Source organism: Lepidochelys kempii, chromosome 4 (assembly GCF_965140265.1).
Source record: "Lepidochelys kempii isolate rLepKem1 chromosome 4, rLepKem1.hap2, whole genome shotgun sequence".
NCBI lineage: Eukaryota > Metazoa > Chordata > Testudines > Cheloniidae > Lepidochelys > Lepidochelys kempii.
Genome location: NC_133259.1, coordinates 58,082,892 through 58,100,628, shown reverse-complemented (window position 1 = coordinate 58,100,628; position 17,737 = coordinate 58,082,892). Strand labels below are relative to the sequence as shown.

The following is a 17,737-nucleotide window of genomic DNA, read 5'->3' as shown; positions in this document are numbered from 1 at the left end:
CAGCCTACACTGGTGTGGCAGAATCCCTGTAAAGAGTCGAAGAAGAGCACTGTGAAATAGGCAAGATAATAGATTTGTATAGGGGTCAGAGAGAAAACAGCAAGACCTTGGAGAATTTGAAAAACATGTAGATCTATTTTTACTTGCATGAATAGGGAGCCAGTGTAGGGATGGAGCATGTGGATACAATCCTTCTTTGAGTCATGGTCCTTGTGCGTATTCCACTCTAGGTGTCCGTATGCTCCATGCACCTGAGACTGGACGATTTCTGCTAGCAATGTCCATTGGTCTGTGCCTGCACCCCTCATTTCCTCATGCCTTAAAGCAAAGGCATGAAAGGTGACTTGGACCAACTGCCTTTCCATTTCTTTTTACCACCCATGGTCTAAGACAGAACCCCTCTGTGTCCACGGTATTAGCTAGTGTTTTTCTTCTTCAAGCTTGTTCTTACGTGTAAATAGTTTTTAGTGTAATTTTTAGTAGTTTAGGATTAGGGGTTCCCCCATGCCACCAAAGCTCCTCTCCATAAGGGGTGCCTAGTTATGTCCAGGGCCCAGGAATTGTGTGTCCTGCCCCTGGACTTTTCAGTCAGTGAGAACGACAACAAATACCTCTCCTGCTTCAGGGAAGCTTTATGTCCCCTCCAAGTGCAGCATCTGCTGGTTCTTCCCAAGCTGAACCTATCAAGTCCATGAGTACAGGCTCTGAAGATTCCTAGTGGCCTGCATGATGAGGCCCCACTCCGATCCTTCCTCTGCCCCATTTGGTGGCTATCTGCCTTTTTTTTCCCTCCAGGCTTGGCATCTCATAACATCAGACTGATGTGTTCTGGAGATTATCACGAAATGGGTACACAGTAGAGTTCTTTTCCCTCCCCCTGTCCCTCTCCAGTGACCACCCCCGTCCCACAAGAGGATTCTCAGACAAGGAGTAGACCTTATACTCCATCTGGGAGCCTCCTTCTTGAGCACAGGAGAAAATACTCAAGATATTTCCTCATCCCCAAGAAGAAAAGAGGTTGATACTAGCTGTCAGACAACTAAATGTCTTTATCTGCCTTCTGAGATTCAGAATGATCACTCTGGACTCAGCTCTTGATTTAAAGGACGGTTATTTCCACATAGACATCTATCATGCACGCGGGAGATTCCTGAGTTTCATTGAGGACCTGGACCACTACCAATGCAGAATGCTCCCCTTCAGCCTCTCACCAGAACTGAATGTATTCACTAAAGTGCTATTGCTAGTGACAGCCCATCTCCACTGTAAGGGGTCTTCAGTGTTCCCCTACCTTAAGGGCTTGTTTCTCATGGGAGAGCTCTACATGGTGTACAGGAAACCAGACAGTCCATACTCAGTCTCCAAATAAAAGTAGAAAAGTCAGTTTTAGCTCCCACACTGACTACAGACTTTATTGGGGCAACCTTAGATTTAACCAGTGCCAAGGCATCCCTACCTCAGGACAGATTCCTACTGAATGAAGGATCTCATCATGCAGCATCACTGGAGCCACCAGATGACCGTTCAAACTTGTCTAATCCTCCTAGGTGACATAGACTCATGTGCCTACATGAGATCTTCACAGGGCTTCACCTTTGATGCTTACAGGCCAAAAAAGGACAGTCTGACAAACTCTCCCCACCCCCCACCCACCCCCAAAAAAAACAACCTCAGGCGCCTCTCTCCTGAGAAGTGAGAAACAGGCTTTGTCCCTCCCCCAACCACAAAAAGACTGATCACAAACGCTTCCCTACCAGAATGGAGAGCCTAGCTGGACGAGCATGTGGCACAAAGTATCTGAACCCACCAAGTATCCCACCTACACGTAAACTTTCTGGAGCTGTGTACAATGCACAAAACCTGTAAACAATTTCTGCCATTTCAGAGTCATAGAGCTTAGGGACCACCAGATCATCTAATGTGACTTCCTGTGTCTTACAGGCCACCAACATCACCCTGTATGAGCACACTGAGTCCAACAACCAAACTTAGACCAAAGCATTGCAGACCACAGGAGACTGCCTGTGACATGTATCTTGAGAATAGGAGGATAGAGGTGCACCAGTGCCCCACAATAAAAGGGAAATGTTTGATGATGATTTTGGCAAGTGATCTGCACATATTGCAGAAGGTGGCCAAAAAACAAATACAAAACCCACAACAACCCCAAAACCCAAGGTCACTGCCAGTCTGACCAAGGGAAAATTCCTTCCCAGTTCCACATATGGCAACCAGTTAGACCCTGAGCACATGAGCCAGTACCAGCCAGCCAACAACCTGCGAGAGAGAGAATGCTTGATGCTATCTCAGAGCCCTGTCCATCACCTCTCCAACCATGGCGGTCCTTGAGGAAGGAGATAAAGGAAAAAAAATACATAGGGAGGGGAGTGGGATGGAATACCTTTCTGATCCCTGAAGGTGAACAGCTGAAACCCTGAAACATGAGCTTTTAGGAGCATAAGACATAAACTAGAAGTGGACCCCAAAGTTGTTGAGCTCTGCCTCTCACCATCACAGGCAACCCTGTCATATAATCACACTCATAAATCTGTCCAGTTCTTTCTCAAAACTAATTTAGTTAGCTGCCCCCATTTATTTGGACCTTATATGCCCATATGTGGGGTGGTTTGACTTTTTGTCCTCTGGGTATATAGACTGTGTAGGCTGAACTATGGGCTCCTGTGTAGGCAGCTGAAACAGATCTGTTTGTTGGTGCCTTGGTAAGGACCACATGGCTCTGGCACTTGGAGCTTAGATCAGCCCTGCTGATTAAAGTCTGAGTGGTTAATTGCTCTCTGGTGATGTGGGGCAGAGCTGATCTAATCAGGGAAACTTGCTAGGCAAACTCAAGAGCTATGAACAGAAGAAGCTAATAAGAGAGTCTGAGGGAGTTTAGAGAGAGTGAGAGAGGCTTTCCTTGCAGGTTTGCTCCCACATGTGCTTCAAGATGGCCAGCAATGGAACAGTGGTGGTGTCCTACAGTGTATGTGACATGTTTTCTTTTCTTGCTGAAGCCAGAGGGGACTTCCTACGCATGAAGTGCAAGTTGGTGGCTGTGCTGGAGGAGAGGAGCCTTGGAATGGAGGGCAGGTAGAGATATTATTGAGAAGCTGAGGAGTTTCTAGACAGCCAAGTTCAGGAAACATCAGTATGCCAGGTTCAAAAAAGAAAGAAGCTGGCCACCAAGGAGTCAGAGGAAGAAGATGTAAGAGAGGAGGCCTAACAGTTCATAAGGTGCAAGAAGTCATGGCAGCATTCTACACAGACAAAGATGAGTAGGCTGCAGCCACCAGAGAGAAGAGGACCAGGAGGAATTCCACACAGCTAGAGGTTTCCAGTAGATACCAGGTTCCTAACATGGAACTGTGGAAGATATCTCTGAAGATCCAGCTGGTCCAAGGGAATGGTGGGATGTACGGGACATACCTGTGGATGGGAGCTTGGCCCAACCTGTAGAAACCAAGCTTACCCACAAACATATCTCCAGCCGTCCAAGGGAGACAGACCATTTTTGTTGAGGATTCAATACTCAGAAGAATTCAAAGAACATCCTGCAAAGGACAGATTGGCAAACAGAATGGTGTGTGTGTGTTCTTCCTGGAGCCAAGACATGAAATGTAATTCTAAGACTGCGTAGGCTTTTGAAGTCAATGGGCAAGGATCCATGGATGATTCAAACCGGCAATAATGACACTGTTGTTTGATATCTCGCAGATGACAACTGACTTCAGGAAAAGAATGTCCAAGTGATTTTCCTTGAGATCCTTTCTGTCCCAGGACTGAAGGAAGACAGAAGGTAGAAGATTCTGGAAGTGAAGTGGTATAGGGTGAATGGGTTTAGTTTTGGAGAACATTTGGTCCACCTTCTGTGGGGAGAGAGGACTTGTATAGTTTAGATGTCCTCCACCTCAGTAGAAGAGAAACCAGCCTCCTTAGGGACAGCATGGGTAGAGAAGTTAGGAGGGCATTAAACTAATAACGAAAGGGAAGGGTAAAAAGAGGAAATATATGATTACTCGGTTAGCACAAAATTGAGATGTTGAGAACAAAATCAATCCAGATAACCAAAGGACATGAAGGGAAGAAATTCTTTAATTCCATATACACCAGCACTGGGAGCCTGGGTAACAAGAGGAATTAGAATTGCTCATTTATGAGCATGAATGAATTTAGTTGGCATGAATGAAACCTGGTGGGATGATTCGTGTGATTACAATGTTAAAATCAATGGTCATAATCCATTTAAGAAAGGGGAGTGGCACTTTGTCAAAAATGGCATTACCTGTTTCCGAGTCCCTCGTAACTCAGAAGAAATGATTGATCTTGAATGCTTATGGATCAATATCCTAACAGAGCACAAGATGGGGTATTAGTTGGTGTCTCCTATAGACCACCAAATCATACCTGGGAACAGGATGACCAGCTCCTTACACATCTATTTATAATGTGTAGGAGAAAAGATGCAGGATCCTGGAGAAATCTGTTTCAATGACATATTGGAGATCACATACTACCACAATTAAAATGTCCTTGGAATTTCTAAATATTATAGATGACAATTTCTTAACTCAAAGTGTTGCATCCAACATGGGGAAAATTTTATATGAGACTTTGTCTTGATAGATAAAGAGGAACTGATCATAGAACTAAAAATTAAGGGTAGCTTAGGTTCAAGTAATCATGACTTGATCACATTTATAATTTGGATACAGAATAAAATGCAGACCAGTAATATGAATACTTGGTGCTTTAAAAGTGCTGGTTTCACAAAGCTGAAAACAATTGAGCAAGATCAGCTGTGATGAAGAATTTAATCAGAAAAATGTGAATGATAATTGTGAATAAAATAAAAAAAATATATATATAGCAAATTAAAATAAAGAGGAAGTTGATAGTAATGAATAGAATTGAAAATCTAGGAAGTGTAAACAATTGATAGGGGAAGCAAAGGGACAAAAGGAAAAATATATGGCAGGCAGAGTTAAGGACAAAAAGTATATTGGGAACAATACGACTCCTAGCAAAAGTATTAAATAAATAATTGTTCTGTATTTCGGAAAAACATAGATGACCCAGTCTTATCATATGACAACATATTTTCCCTTCCACTAGTATCTCAGGAAGATGTTAAACAGCGGCTACTAAAGACAGACATTTTAAAATCAGCAGCTCCAGCTAACTTGCATCGAAGAGTTTTAAAAGCGCTCTCTGGGGAGTTTGCTAGACAATTAGTGTTGATTCTCAATAAGTCTTGGAACACTGGAAGAAAGCTAATGTTGTACCGATATTTTAAAAAGGTAAACAGGATGAGCCAGGTAAATTTAGGTCCGTCGGTCTGATATCTCTCCTGGGTAAGACAGTGGAGCAGCTGATATGGAAGTTAATTCGTCAAGAATCAAAGGAGGGTAATATAATTAATGCCAATCTTTGTGAATTTATGGAAAATAGATCTTGTCAAACTATGCTGATTTTTTTTAACGAGGTTACGAGTTTGGTAGACAAAAGTAACAGTGATAGAACATAAGAACATTCCCAACTTCTAGCAAACAGAGGCTAGGGATACCATCCCTGCCCATCCTGTCTAATAGCAATATGTTGATATAATATGCTTAGATTCTGTAAGATGGTTGACTTGGTACAATGTGACATTTTGATTAAAAAAACTAAAATGTTATAAAATTAAGAGAAAAGTTGTGTTCAAAGGCTGTACAATCCATCTTTAGCAACAGTATGAAAGATTCCACAAGGAGATACATTATGGAAGACATTTTCTTCAGCATCGTCTGATACCCCTAGAAGGTGCTAAAATCCCTGCTATTCTGGATTACCTCCTCTCATTAAAAACATTTGAGTCTTTTTCTCACCCTCCTTTGGGTGCACTTGGAAGCTATTATCACCTTTCATCCCCTGATGACAAGTGTTTGATCTTCACCCATCCTATGGCCATACCAAAATCGACGCTGATGTGGGACCTCAACCTAATCCTGTTGGCATTGACAAAGGCTCTGTTTGAATCCTGAATGTCATGTTCCTTCATCATCCTATCTATGAAGAATGCCTTACTGGTTGCATTCACCTCAGCCAGGAGAATAGGTGAACCAGAGGCCCTCATGGCAGACTTATCTTTACAGTCTTCCATTGGTACAGTTTCCTTAAGATTACACCCCAAATTCATCCCCAGAGTAATCTTGAAATTTCACCTAAATCAGGTCATATACTTACCTGTTTTCGGCCTGAAGCCACATGCCACTAGAGAGAACATGACACTGCACTCTGGGTGTCCATAGAGCATTGGCATTCTAATTACAAAGGACAAAACCTTCTTAGAAATCTCTTTAAATGTTTGTCATCTTTGTGAACAGATGAGGGAGAAGCCGTATCTTCACAGAGGGGCTCAAAATGGATTTGAGACTGCATCCTTCTGTGTTATGAGTTAATAGCCACCCCTCTCCCTCAACGAGTGAGGGCCCACTCCATCAGAGCCCAAGCTGTCAGTAGCTTCACTTTGAGATATCCCTGTTCAGCAGATCTGTAAAGTAGCAACACAAGGCTCTCTGATCATGCCTCCACAAAACAGTACATTGCAACCCTCTACGACAGCCACATCTTTTGGCAGAGCAGTCCTTCAATCCATAGTACAGAAAGGTGTCTTTTGGACCTTCCTCCTGAGTTAATACAGCATGTGAGTAATCTAGAGTGGAATACGTGTCGGGACCCTCATTCAAAGAAGAAAGAAAGGTTACATACGTAACTGGAGTTCTTAAAGATGAGTAGTCCCTATCTGTGTTCCACTACCTGCCATCCTTTCTTTCTATTGTGAGCCTTATCCTATGGTTATTTGCAGTAGAAAAGGAACTGGTGAGGTGGTCGGTCCATGGTCATCACTTATGCCCTTGGTTCAGAGCACAATGAGGCAAGGGGTGGACCAACAGACACTGGTAGCAAATTCTTTTGATGTCAGGCACATGGAGCACATGCAAACCTAGAGTGGAATACAGCTAGGGACTACATATCTCAAAGAACTCCACTAACTGCATACAAAGTAAGTAACCTTTCCTTCTTCCTAGCATGTCGAAGTGACATGACTACAGGGTTCTGGCCCTGGACCTTGGAGATACATACACAGACAATCATCCTTCCCTGAAATTTAGAGAGTAGGGCTTTAGGAGAAATCCATAAAAGGGCACTAAAATATAATAATGTATGAATCAACCTGTAATTTTTAAAGGCGCCTGAGGTAGCGAGGTGCCAAATCCTATTGGAATGGGAGTTCTCTTATCCCATTAGCCTCCTTTGACAATCCCTGCCTTTAAAGGTTTCACTGAAGACAGGGCCAAAATAAAGATATATTCTTGTCTTGTTCTTATGATGACAGTATTGAGAAAAGAAAGATGAAAGAGTGGGGGTTCAAGAATGATTCTGTAACTTCTTGGGCTTGGAAACCAAGCATGTTTGATTAAGAATGTCAGCAGGGATGAGCACCAGAGAGAGAACTCTTTTCCCAGAAAATGTATTTCAGACTTTGAAGCACTCAGTAATTTGAAGAACAGTTTAGTCAAGACTGGCAAATATAGGTACCAGAGAATGATTTGAGAAGAATGGAGAAGTGGGAGTCATCCATGTACTGGCAACGACCAAGACTGAAGCGAATAATTAGATGAACCAGAGGAAAAAGATGTATAGAGAAGGCAAGTGGGCTACAGACAGAAACATAACGTATTCATTATTAGAAAGGATGAAGCAAAGCTGCAAAGCCTTCAGCAAAAATATGAAAAAGGACCAATTACACAATAGTGGTAGTTCTAAAGAAAAGGAAAAAGATCTAGTATAGGGAGGAGGGCAGGCTGACATCCCTGAAGCACAGGACAACAAATGAGGTTGGGTTGGAACAGTATTTGGTGCAAAAGTGATTATGTCACCATAATATATGAAGTCAGTGGTGGCTTTAAATTTTGGGGGTGTTATGAGTTTTGAAGTTTGGTGAAATTGACAAGATTTTCTTTTTTTTTTTATTTTTAAATTCATTTTAGGGATTGACGAACCATTGCATATCAAGAGAAGGAAAGTATTAAAACCAGGCTTCATACATAGCCCATGGAAAAGTGCTTATATCAGACAGCACAGAATTGATACTAACTGGCGGCGAGGAGAACTTAAATCTCCTAAGGTAACCATTTCTGAATTATGTACATATCAAGAATTAAGTAGGATCAGTCTGTCAGCTGCTAGTTTTGTTTTGGACTAAACTAAATCATTTCTGACATCCAAAAAAATTCTAAAAACTGTTAAAATAACTTGAAAAGTGGGTGTTAAACCCCTTTGTGCCAGTTTTTTTCTTAAAAATTATCAGAAGGAGAAAGTCATGTATATTTTACAGTGCAGAAAATTATGTATGTTTCTACCTATCCTGTTTTAAGCCAAATGAAAACTTCTGAGCATCTGTAAAGGGGAACATCTGTAGTTGTCCTTCTAAGGGTTGGTAGGAGAGCCTGGGCCCACCCACTCCAATGGGCTCCAATCCAAGGCCCTAGTGGTAGGCAGTTAAGTCCTGCATCCTGGTGCGCTATACAGCTGTCTTGCAGGATCACTTCCTACTAAGTCCCTGCTCTTTCCACAGGACAAATTAAAATATTTAACATAAGATAAAATTTCTAATCTTCAAAGCGTCACCAGTCCCTCTGCAGGCTTGGCAGGTCACAGTAGACGGGCCTCAGGCAGCAAGAGCTCCTATAAATTCTTTCACAGGAGCTCAGGTCAACTTACCTCCACTGTCTGCCTGGTACTAAGATACTCTGCTTCCCTTTTTAAGTGCCTCCAGTCTGTGCAGGCTTTATAAGTGTGGTGGGGCAAGGCCATCTGGGACCAGATCAACTCCTTAACCTCTTCCTTTCCACTGTAGGGTTTGTATACCTCACTCCAGCACCATATCAGAAAATCAAAGTATAGTTGCTGCTTGTAGAGTTAAATCCCACTGCTGTGGCACCATGCACCACCATTTTCACTGAGGCCCCCATCCTGGGAACGTTTATACTGATACTTAACGTTACACAGGAAAGTACTCCCATTCACTTCAATAGGAATACTGGTGCATAAAGTTAATCGTGTGCTTAAGGTATTTTTAGATTGTGATATGAAACTAGTACATAAATTCTGATATTTATTTTCATTTCATGTCTTCTTTTTACATACATTTTTATAACTTTTTAAAAGTAAAGGAAATTCCCTTTTTAAGATTTCATTGCCTCTGAAAATAAAAATGAAGTACTATAATATTGATGAAAATTGTTTCATTTAGCCTGATAACATTAGCAGGGTATGCCCACATTTTAATGATATTGATACTAGATTTTACTCTCATAATGTGCTTTATTTATGCAATAATGTAGCAGTCATATCATCAAGGCTGATTGTGTCTCTGGCTGTCCTTTATACATAAAGAACAGCCAGAGACTTACACTATTCTTTTTAGAGAAATTCTGTGACTTTTCTTAATTCTTGTACAGTAGTCCAAAAAATTAAGCAAACAAAACAATACAGGAGTTACCTAAAAAGCTGAGAAAAGTTCCTGCTATTTGAATATCTGCAACTTTCTGTGTTTCTGGCAACAGCTCTGCATTTTTTGTCATATCGTGCTGTGCTGGAATTATTAAAATGGTAGCCCCAGACATTTCCCAGCTTCCCATTTCATATCAAGAGACATTTTGAGAAGTATTCAGATGTTTTTAAATAGTAAATTCCGTGTTTAATTTGCATGTTCTGATGTAATTGATCTTTACTGTAGTAAAAATAATCTGTTGCAGTTTTCCATAAATCAAACACTGAAAAAGCCATTTTTATTCACAAACATGGAAATACGTATTTTCTTCTTATTCAGCCAAACTAACTTTTGTTTCTTTGTAACTGGTAAAGCTTTCTATAGTTCTTATTTTGGATAGTATCTGGTACCTAGTAGATCAGGAGGAGTGGGGTGGTTAAGAATATAGGTACACATTAAGACTAGTTCATAAAAATAAAAAAAATGCATTGGATAAGAGAAACAAATGTTCTGTTCGTAGGTAAAATGTTTTCCATGAAATTATTCTCATGCTTTTAAATATTTTATTTAGACGTTTTTAAAATTATTTTTTAGAATACAGTGGTCTATCCAACGTGTTATCCTAGTTTTAGCAATCATCTATCTCAATTATTTTAGAAGAAGGGTAAAAATAGCATTAATGCACCTGGTCAGCTATGCAATACTATATCATGGATGAAATTTTATATCAAGGAAATGTCTTCCTGTCTCTAGCTAGTAATAAAATAGATCTGAAGTACAAGGACTGATGACAATTCAATTTTTTAATCTAGTTACAATAATTTATACACCCTTCTTGCTGATGTACACCATTCTGATTTGCTTTTCTGTTTATCTTCTAATCTTTTGGCTCACATTGCAACACACATTCTCTATTGTCAGGTGCTCAAAGGTCATGATGATCATGTAATCACATGTCTACAGTTCTGTGGTAACCGAATAGTCAGTGGTTCTGATGACAACACATTAAAAGTTTGGTCAGCAGTTACAGGCAAGGTAAGTTGGTAATTGCTGTTAAGATCCAGTGAAATGGACATTGGTACAGTAGTATCAAGTTTAAAAGCGTGTTACTAATTTATCCTATTTCCCAGCATCTTATGTCTTTGCCTTTACTGCTGTCTGGTGCAAGACAAAGATAGAATATTAGAAAATATTTGAGCAATCTTTCTCCGCGCCGAAATGTGTCTACTTTATGAAAGTCACCTTGATGTGAAATTATAATGCTGTTCATGTTACCATTGGCATATATCCTTGTTCTCTTGGCAGCTGCTCTATTCTTGTGGAGTCATTTTTGACATTGATTACAGAGAATTTATACACATACTACTTTATCTTCCCTATCGGTTAATTCATCCTGACTTTAATCCCATGGATCTTGTTTCTGGCTAATGCTTGTGGCTTCCACATTTATTTATATGTTTAAGTTTTTCAAATGTGTATTTTTTATTGGCTATAAATAGCCTTAGAAGAGACTGTTTATTTCCCTTTATTCTAGCAACAGAGTATCTTCTAATTTCAACGGCCCAAATGTTGATAGTGGCAAGCTTAAAATATAAAAGATATCCACATTGTAATATTAGTCTTAGACGTATTTAAAGGTTTCGTGTCTGTCTTTGCATGCCTCGAAGTGCCTTGACTGGATTGTAACTACAACCTTACGGAAGAATAAAATAAAATGTGGTATGCAGGAAGCCACACCCAATTCAGCTGGCTTCCCTTCACTAAGCCTAGTTCATGAAAGAAACCACGGTGCAATTTTAACATTCTTTCATCAAAAAGGACAAGATGGAGTTATTCTTTAATGAAAAACATTTGTTTTGTACATTCTTCCTCCTCAAAAATATAATGTGCCACTGAATATATTAAATTAAACATGACAGGTTGACTTGTCAGCAGTTTTAAGTTCTCAGTAACATCTTCTCTAATGATTAAAACATCTTTATATGAGGGATGTTTATGCCAAACCTTAAAGAATATTCAGAAAGTGTTGCATCCAACATGGAAGAATTCTATATTTGACCTCATCCTGACTGAAAAAAAGAAATTGCTCACAGAATGAAAAATTTAGCGGTCGCTTTTATGCAAGTGACCATTACTTGATCGTATTTGTTACCTACAAACAGAATAAAGTCCAAACCAATAAAATATATTCTTACTGCTTTGAAAAAGCCAGTTTCACAAAGCTGAAAACAATTCCAAGCCAAAACACATGGGAAAGAATTTAAACAGAAAAATATGAATAATTGGAAACTGTTCAACAACATTTTACTTAGTGCCCAAAAAGCCACAATCAAGAAAGTAGACAACACTGATTAAAAAACAAACTGGCTTAGAAGCGAAATGAAAGCAGCTATTAAAATAAATATATATATGAATAACCAATGGAAAAGGGAAAGTTGATATCAATGAATATAAATTAAAGCTAGGAATTGTAAAAAAAATCGATAAGGGAAGTAGAAGGACACAAGGAGAAGTTTGTGGTGAGCACCGTTAAGGACGATAAGGATCTGTTTAAGTACATTAGGAAGAAAAGGAATCCTAACAATGGTATTGGTCCATTATTAGATAGAAATGATAGAACAGTCAATAATACTGAAAAGCCTACATGTTCGATAAATATCTGTTCCATATTTGGGGGAAACAGATGATGGATTTATAAAGTATGATGATGAAATACTTTCCATTCCAGCAATTACTCAGGAGGATGTTACAAGTATCTAATAAAGTTAGACATGTTTTAATCAGCAGGTCCAGAAACGTGCATCCAAAAGTTTTAAAAGATTTGGTTGAGGCACTCTCTGGATTGTTAATGCTGATTTTCGTAAGCCTTGGAACACTGGGGAAAAAAGCTAATGTTGGGCCAGTATTTAAAAATTGTTCCTGCCCCATTGAGGGTAATTAACCATTAGAAAAACCTTACCAAGTGTTATGGTGCATTCTCCATCACTGGAAAGCTTTATATCAATATTGGATGTTTTTGCAAAAGAGATGCTCTAGTTCAAATAACAATTAATTCAGAGAAATCCTATGGCCTGTGTTATACAAGAATCAGACTATATGCTCACAGTGCTCTGGCCTGGCCTCATAATATATGAACTGATTAAATTTCTTTCACTTTCTTCCAAAATACTAACCATACATAATATTTTTCAGTGTTTAAGAACACTAGTTGGACACACAGGTGGAGTCTGGTCATCACAAATGAGGGACAATATCATTATTAGTGGATCTACAGACCGAACACTTAAAGTATGGAACGCAGAGACTGGAGAATGTATTCATACTTTATATGGACACACTTCTACTGTGCGTTGTATGCATCTCCATGAAAAAAGGTAAATGTTTACTTAAAATTAGATATCTTTTTTGCCTCTTATTCTGTGATTTTTTTAAAAAAAGGAAAATGTACCTAAAATGTCATTAAGTAGTCCTAAAACAGTAAAGGTCTGTGCAATATAAAAGCTATAATATTCAGTAAAAATATTACAAAAATTAAATTTATTCACTCAACATGAAGAAAAAAGAGCAGCTGACTGCAAAAAGAAAAGGTCTGAGAGAATTAACCAAAGTACAATAAGACATAAGCCTCTCCATATACAGTCAAATAGTTATCTATAACTTTTTCAAAGTTGTTTCAATTATTGATGTGATCCATTCTGCTATGCTACGCTACGAACAGTCCTTGTTTTTAACTTATTTTTGTCCATTTTGTTGTAAACCTTTACCTATTTTAAAATTACCTTTCAGAAAATGTCTTTGGACTTGAATATATTTTATTTAAATTTCTTTTACACTGTTATTTCATTTCAACAATAGTATATCAATTCAAGAGACTTTGGCTGAGATGTTATAGTTACTTGTTTAAAGCTTTACATTGATATGTAGTTGTGTCTAGAATGTTGTCTTGGTTATTCATCCCGTCTTCTCCTTCTAAGAAAACTAAGGTTTTTCTGCCCAGATAGTTAATGGAATTACAGTAATCTTCATTACTATTTGTGGTTCCAGTCTCAGTAGGTTCAAAACATTTTAAAAACTGATATTTACTGTACAAATCAAGTGACATAAATGTTGCATAATGAAGAAAAGCCTCCAAAGAGGGTTAAAAAAAATAAAAATTACTGGGTAAGTGTAGTGCTCACTAAAGCAGGACTATATTATTGGCTTGAGCTAACCATATGTAAAAGTAGGTGGTAATCTGTCACATGAAGCTCTCCCAACCCACCTCAGTCTTGACCCGCAATATCTTGTTGTTCAAGTTTGCGTCTCTCCTCTTAAATACTGACTGCCAATCACACCAAATAGTTTGGTGCTGTGATGATGAACAGGGTGGGAAAACCTAACATGCTTTAACTTTCAACCTGAATAAGATGCGAAGCCAAGCCAGCTCTTCAGAACCAGCCAGACTAGTACCCAGGCCACCTCGCCTTCCAGAGAAATAAGTTCAGTTTAACTGTTTTATGCACAAAAGGTTGATATATCAGTCTTCCTGCTTTAGCATACGTGATACACATAACATGGAAGTTTATATGCTAAGTGTAGTTTTTGTTTGTGTTTCACCAGAGTTGTCAGTGGGTCTCGAGATGCCACGCTGAGAGTTTGGGACATAGAGACAGGCCAATGTTTACATGTTCTGATGGGACATGTAGCTGCAGTCCGGTGTGTTCAGTATGATGGCAGGAGGGTTGTTAGTGGAGCATATGATTTTATGGTCAAAGTGTGGGATCCAGAGACTGAAACCTGTCTACACACACTGCAAGGGCATACTAACAGAGTCTATTCATTACAGGTAAGTGATTTGCATCTAGTGCTCTAGATTCCCTTGGATACAATATCTTTATTGTTAAACTACTAAAATTGTGGGTACTTGCTAATCTGCAGATGCCATCCTAGAAAACTCATAGAGATTCAGGTTACCCTCATGCTACATCTTGTCTTCATTTAGAATGGGAGCCAAAATCCTAGTTTGGGGCTCTGAGAGCTGCCACAGTACAAATTAATACGATTTTTTTTAAAAAAAATCACGTTGTTTATTGTACATTTATTTTTTCTTTTGCTGTGAACATTCTTGTGTTCAGTGTCCCTGTTTTTCATAGCTTATCAGCACCTGAGGAGCTAAATCCATGCTAACTTAACCAAGAGTAAGGTCCCTTTGATAGTCTGAAAGTTCATGTATTAGTATTCTAGAATTTTAATCTTAGAGAAGGAATTTAGTGCTGAGGTATATGGGGTAGTGCTAGACTAGTTCAATGTGTGTTGCAGTAGCTAGAACATTCATGTGCTTCGTCATGTGGACTATTTTACGGCCATGAAAAAATTACTTCCTTCCCCAAAAAGCTGTAGTATTGATCTTTAAAATTAAACCAGAGCTTGTCTCTCTTAGTCCAAACTAAAGAAGAATGTGCTTAGTAAATAAATGCTGAAAAGACATATATCCACAAAAAGGAGAAAGCGGGCTGCTTCTGGTATTTACAAAAGACAAGTCACTTTTGGCAGCTTTGTATGATTGAATTTTTCCTTAATCTGATGTTTGAAAGGCGATTGTGTGTGTCCTCTAGAAATTGCATTTATTGAAACATAAGGGGTTAGTTGGCATGTTGTCCCTTTCGGTATACAGTTGTTGGGTTCCTGGCTAGCAACACTTCATGGATTGTTATAAAAAGGAAAACAGTGGTTAATATTGTGTGTATGTGGACCTAGGATTTTAATGGCTGTTAGTGAAGGGTTCTGATCAGCTTCCTGCCTACCTATGCTAGAGGCCACATTTACATTTGGAAGGTTTTGCTGGTGTAACTGTACCAGCCCAGTAAAGTATAATCAGCAAAGCATTCCTAATGTGGACACTTTTGCTGACGTAGTTTATTCCAGTCACACCTCCATCTCCACTCCAGCAGAAGTGCAGTTTTGCCGTAATAACTGAGTCTGCACTAGGGGCTTTTTCCAGCACAGCTATGTTGGTCACAAATCACATCTCATCACACCCCTCACTAATACAGCGATGCAGTAAAAGTTTGTAGTTGGAGACCTGTTGTGGATCCTCCTTTACCTTTTGACCCACCCTGAACATCCTTGTTTCTCTCTGCAGAGCTCAAACAACTTCCAGTCTGAGAAGGGATTTAGGGATTCATTTTATGCTAGGGCTTGCTGGCACCACAGTCAGACAGGGATCTCAGACTCAAATATTTTCTGTTCAGTTTGCTTGAATGTTTAGCTATGTATAATCCTATTCAAAGAGAGGGTCAAAGTAAAGTGTCTATCAGTATGTACTTTTCTCCTTAGTCAAGATTAAGATCTGTAAGTGCTGAACTGCAGAACTCCATAGGCCTTGTCTACACTAGGAAATTATACTGATGGCCCTATCATTAACCACGCGCACCTGATGCTGTGTTAAACATAAGGCTTTGCACTGAGTTCAAAGTTGTATTTAACATTATTAGGCAATGTATTCTACCATAATGTAATTTCCTAGTGTGGGGGATAGTGCAAGGTCATAGTGTATACTGTCTTATTTTGTGAAACTCTGAATTAAATGCAAGTAGCACGCCTCATGGGTTGATTTCCCCCCACAGTGTGACTGCTAAGAGCTTAATACAATTGCATGTAATGTATTTACCTTTTCTTTAGTTTGATGGCATCCATGTAGTGAGTGGATCTCTCGACACTTCAATCCGAGTTTGGGATGTGGAGACAGGAAACTGCATTCACACATTAACTGGCCACCAGTCATTAACAAGTGGAATGGAACTGAAAGACAATATTCTTGTGTCTGGGAATGCAGATTCAACAGTCAAAATCTGGGATATCAAAACAGGACAATGTTTACAGACATTGCAAGGTGAGCTTATGCTATCCAAATATGAACACATTCATTCAAAATACTAAAAGGCTGGTGCAATATTAGTGCACGTCAGTCCTTAATTTACCAATTGCTTCAGTGCTGAGAGCTGCTGAAATAGTTAACTTAATATCAAAGTACTTGTTCCTATCTGTTAAATCTGAGCATTTCTACTTCCCATATATTGCTAGAGGACAAAATTCGCTTTGGGGAGACTGTTTTAATTTTAGGTCAAGTCAAGCTGTGTTTTAAATCTACAGTCTCGTTTAATGCACCATTCTGAAACGGGGAAAGGAAAAGATTCCAACCAGCATTTAAAAATAACCTGTACATAAGGAAAACAACTGCTGATCATTTAATGCTCAAAAGTTGGCCATGGCGACAGCTGTACTATCTTTTGTATTTGTGAAATTATCTTTCTGTGAATTAAATAAACCTTTTTTTATAATTAAATCTAAAATAATTTGCCTATTATGGAAAGACAGCTGTTCTGATAGAAATTTGCTATCTGTATATTAGACTAATAAACCACAAAAATATGTAGGAAATGGCATCTCAAAACAGCCAGTCAACTTAGTTATTTAGGTCACTTGGACATTTCAAAGCCTCCAGACTAATTGGGTTGGGAGGCAGTGAACACTGTCTGTTACAATAAATCAAGAAAAAGGAATGGAAAACATACCCTCCACTGAAACACAGGAGAGAGAGAGAGAGATTTTAGATTTCATTTCAACTGTTGCTGTGCACATGTACACACATTCACTTATTTTCCTAAGCAAGTCTTTTGTAATAGCCTTCCCTGGCTTTTGCCTGCCAGCTCTGGTTCTGGGAGAAAACCCACTTCACTAAAAAGCATCCTCCACTGCTTTATCATACTTAATTACTGGACAAAACAAGCTCTGACCTTTTAAAGGACAATTACTATGGGATGGCTTAAGGGAAAAAAGGCATGTAAAGAAAAAGAGTTTTGTTGTTTGAGTTAATATTTAACTATGACTTCAACTGGAGTTTTCTTGTCTGTGGGAATTCTGTAACATTCCACCAGAAGGGATTTTAAATTAGAAGAACGCTTTGGCAACAGCACTATTTCCTACCATCAAGGTTTAGCAATGACCTAGGAACCAGACCATGCTTTCTTCCCAAAATGGGGTGGGAGTGATAATTATCTATTCTGTGATCACTTCCTTCTACTAGGTAAGTTTATTTTGAACCTGTGAGGACAGGATTTTTCAATATCTGTACTAGTCCTTTGAAAACACAGAGGGAGGCTTTTGTGTATGTTAAATATTTGATTTACTTTGCATACAAATATATCTAAACATGGTAACCCC

The 17,737-nt window shown here is 39.0% G+C and overlaps 1 protein-coding gene across 7 annotated transcripts in view; it reads left to right on the top strand.

The window, feature by feature from the left end:
• The window catches only part of FBXW7 (F-box and WD repeat domain containing 7), a 283,629-nt gene that overhangs the window by 252,181 nt on the left and 13,711 nt on the right, over window positions 1-17,737 (top strand). For all 7 annotated transcript variants that reach the window (XR_012158599.1, XM_073341352.1, XM_073341354.1 and 4 more), the window contains 5 exons: window positions 8,031-8,167; window positions 10,457-10,570; window positions 12,728-12,909; window positions 14,135-14,360; window positions 16,196-16,406. Coding sequence is in view for 6 of the 7 variants with exons in the window: in XM_073341352.1 (XP_073197453.1) it covers window positions 8,031-8,167; window positions 10,457-10,570; window positions 12,728-12,909; window positions 14,135-14,360; window positions 16,196-16,406 (870 nt within the window). In the remaining variant the exon portion in view is untranslated. The remainder of the gene's footprint in view (window positions 1-8,030; window positions 8,168-10,456; window positions 10,571-12,727; window positions 12,910-14,134; window positions 14,361-16,195; window positions 16,407-17,737) is intronic.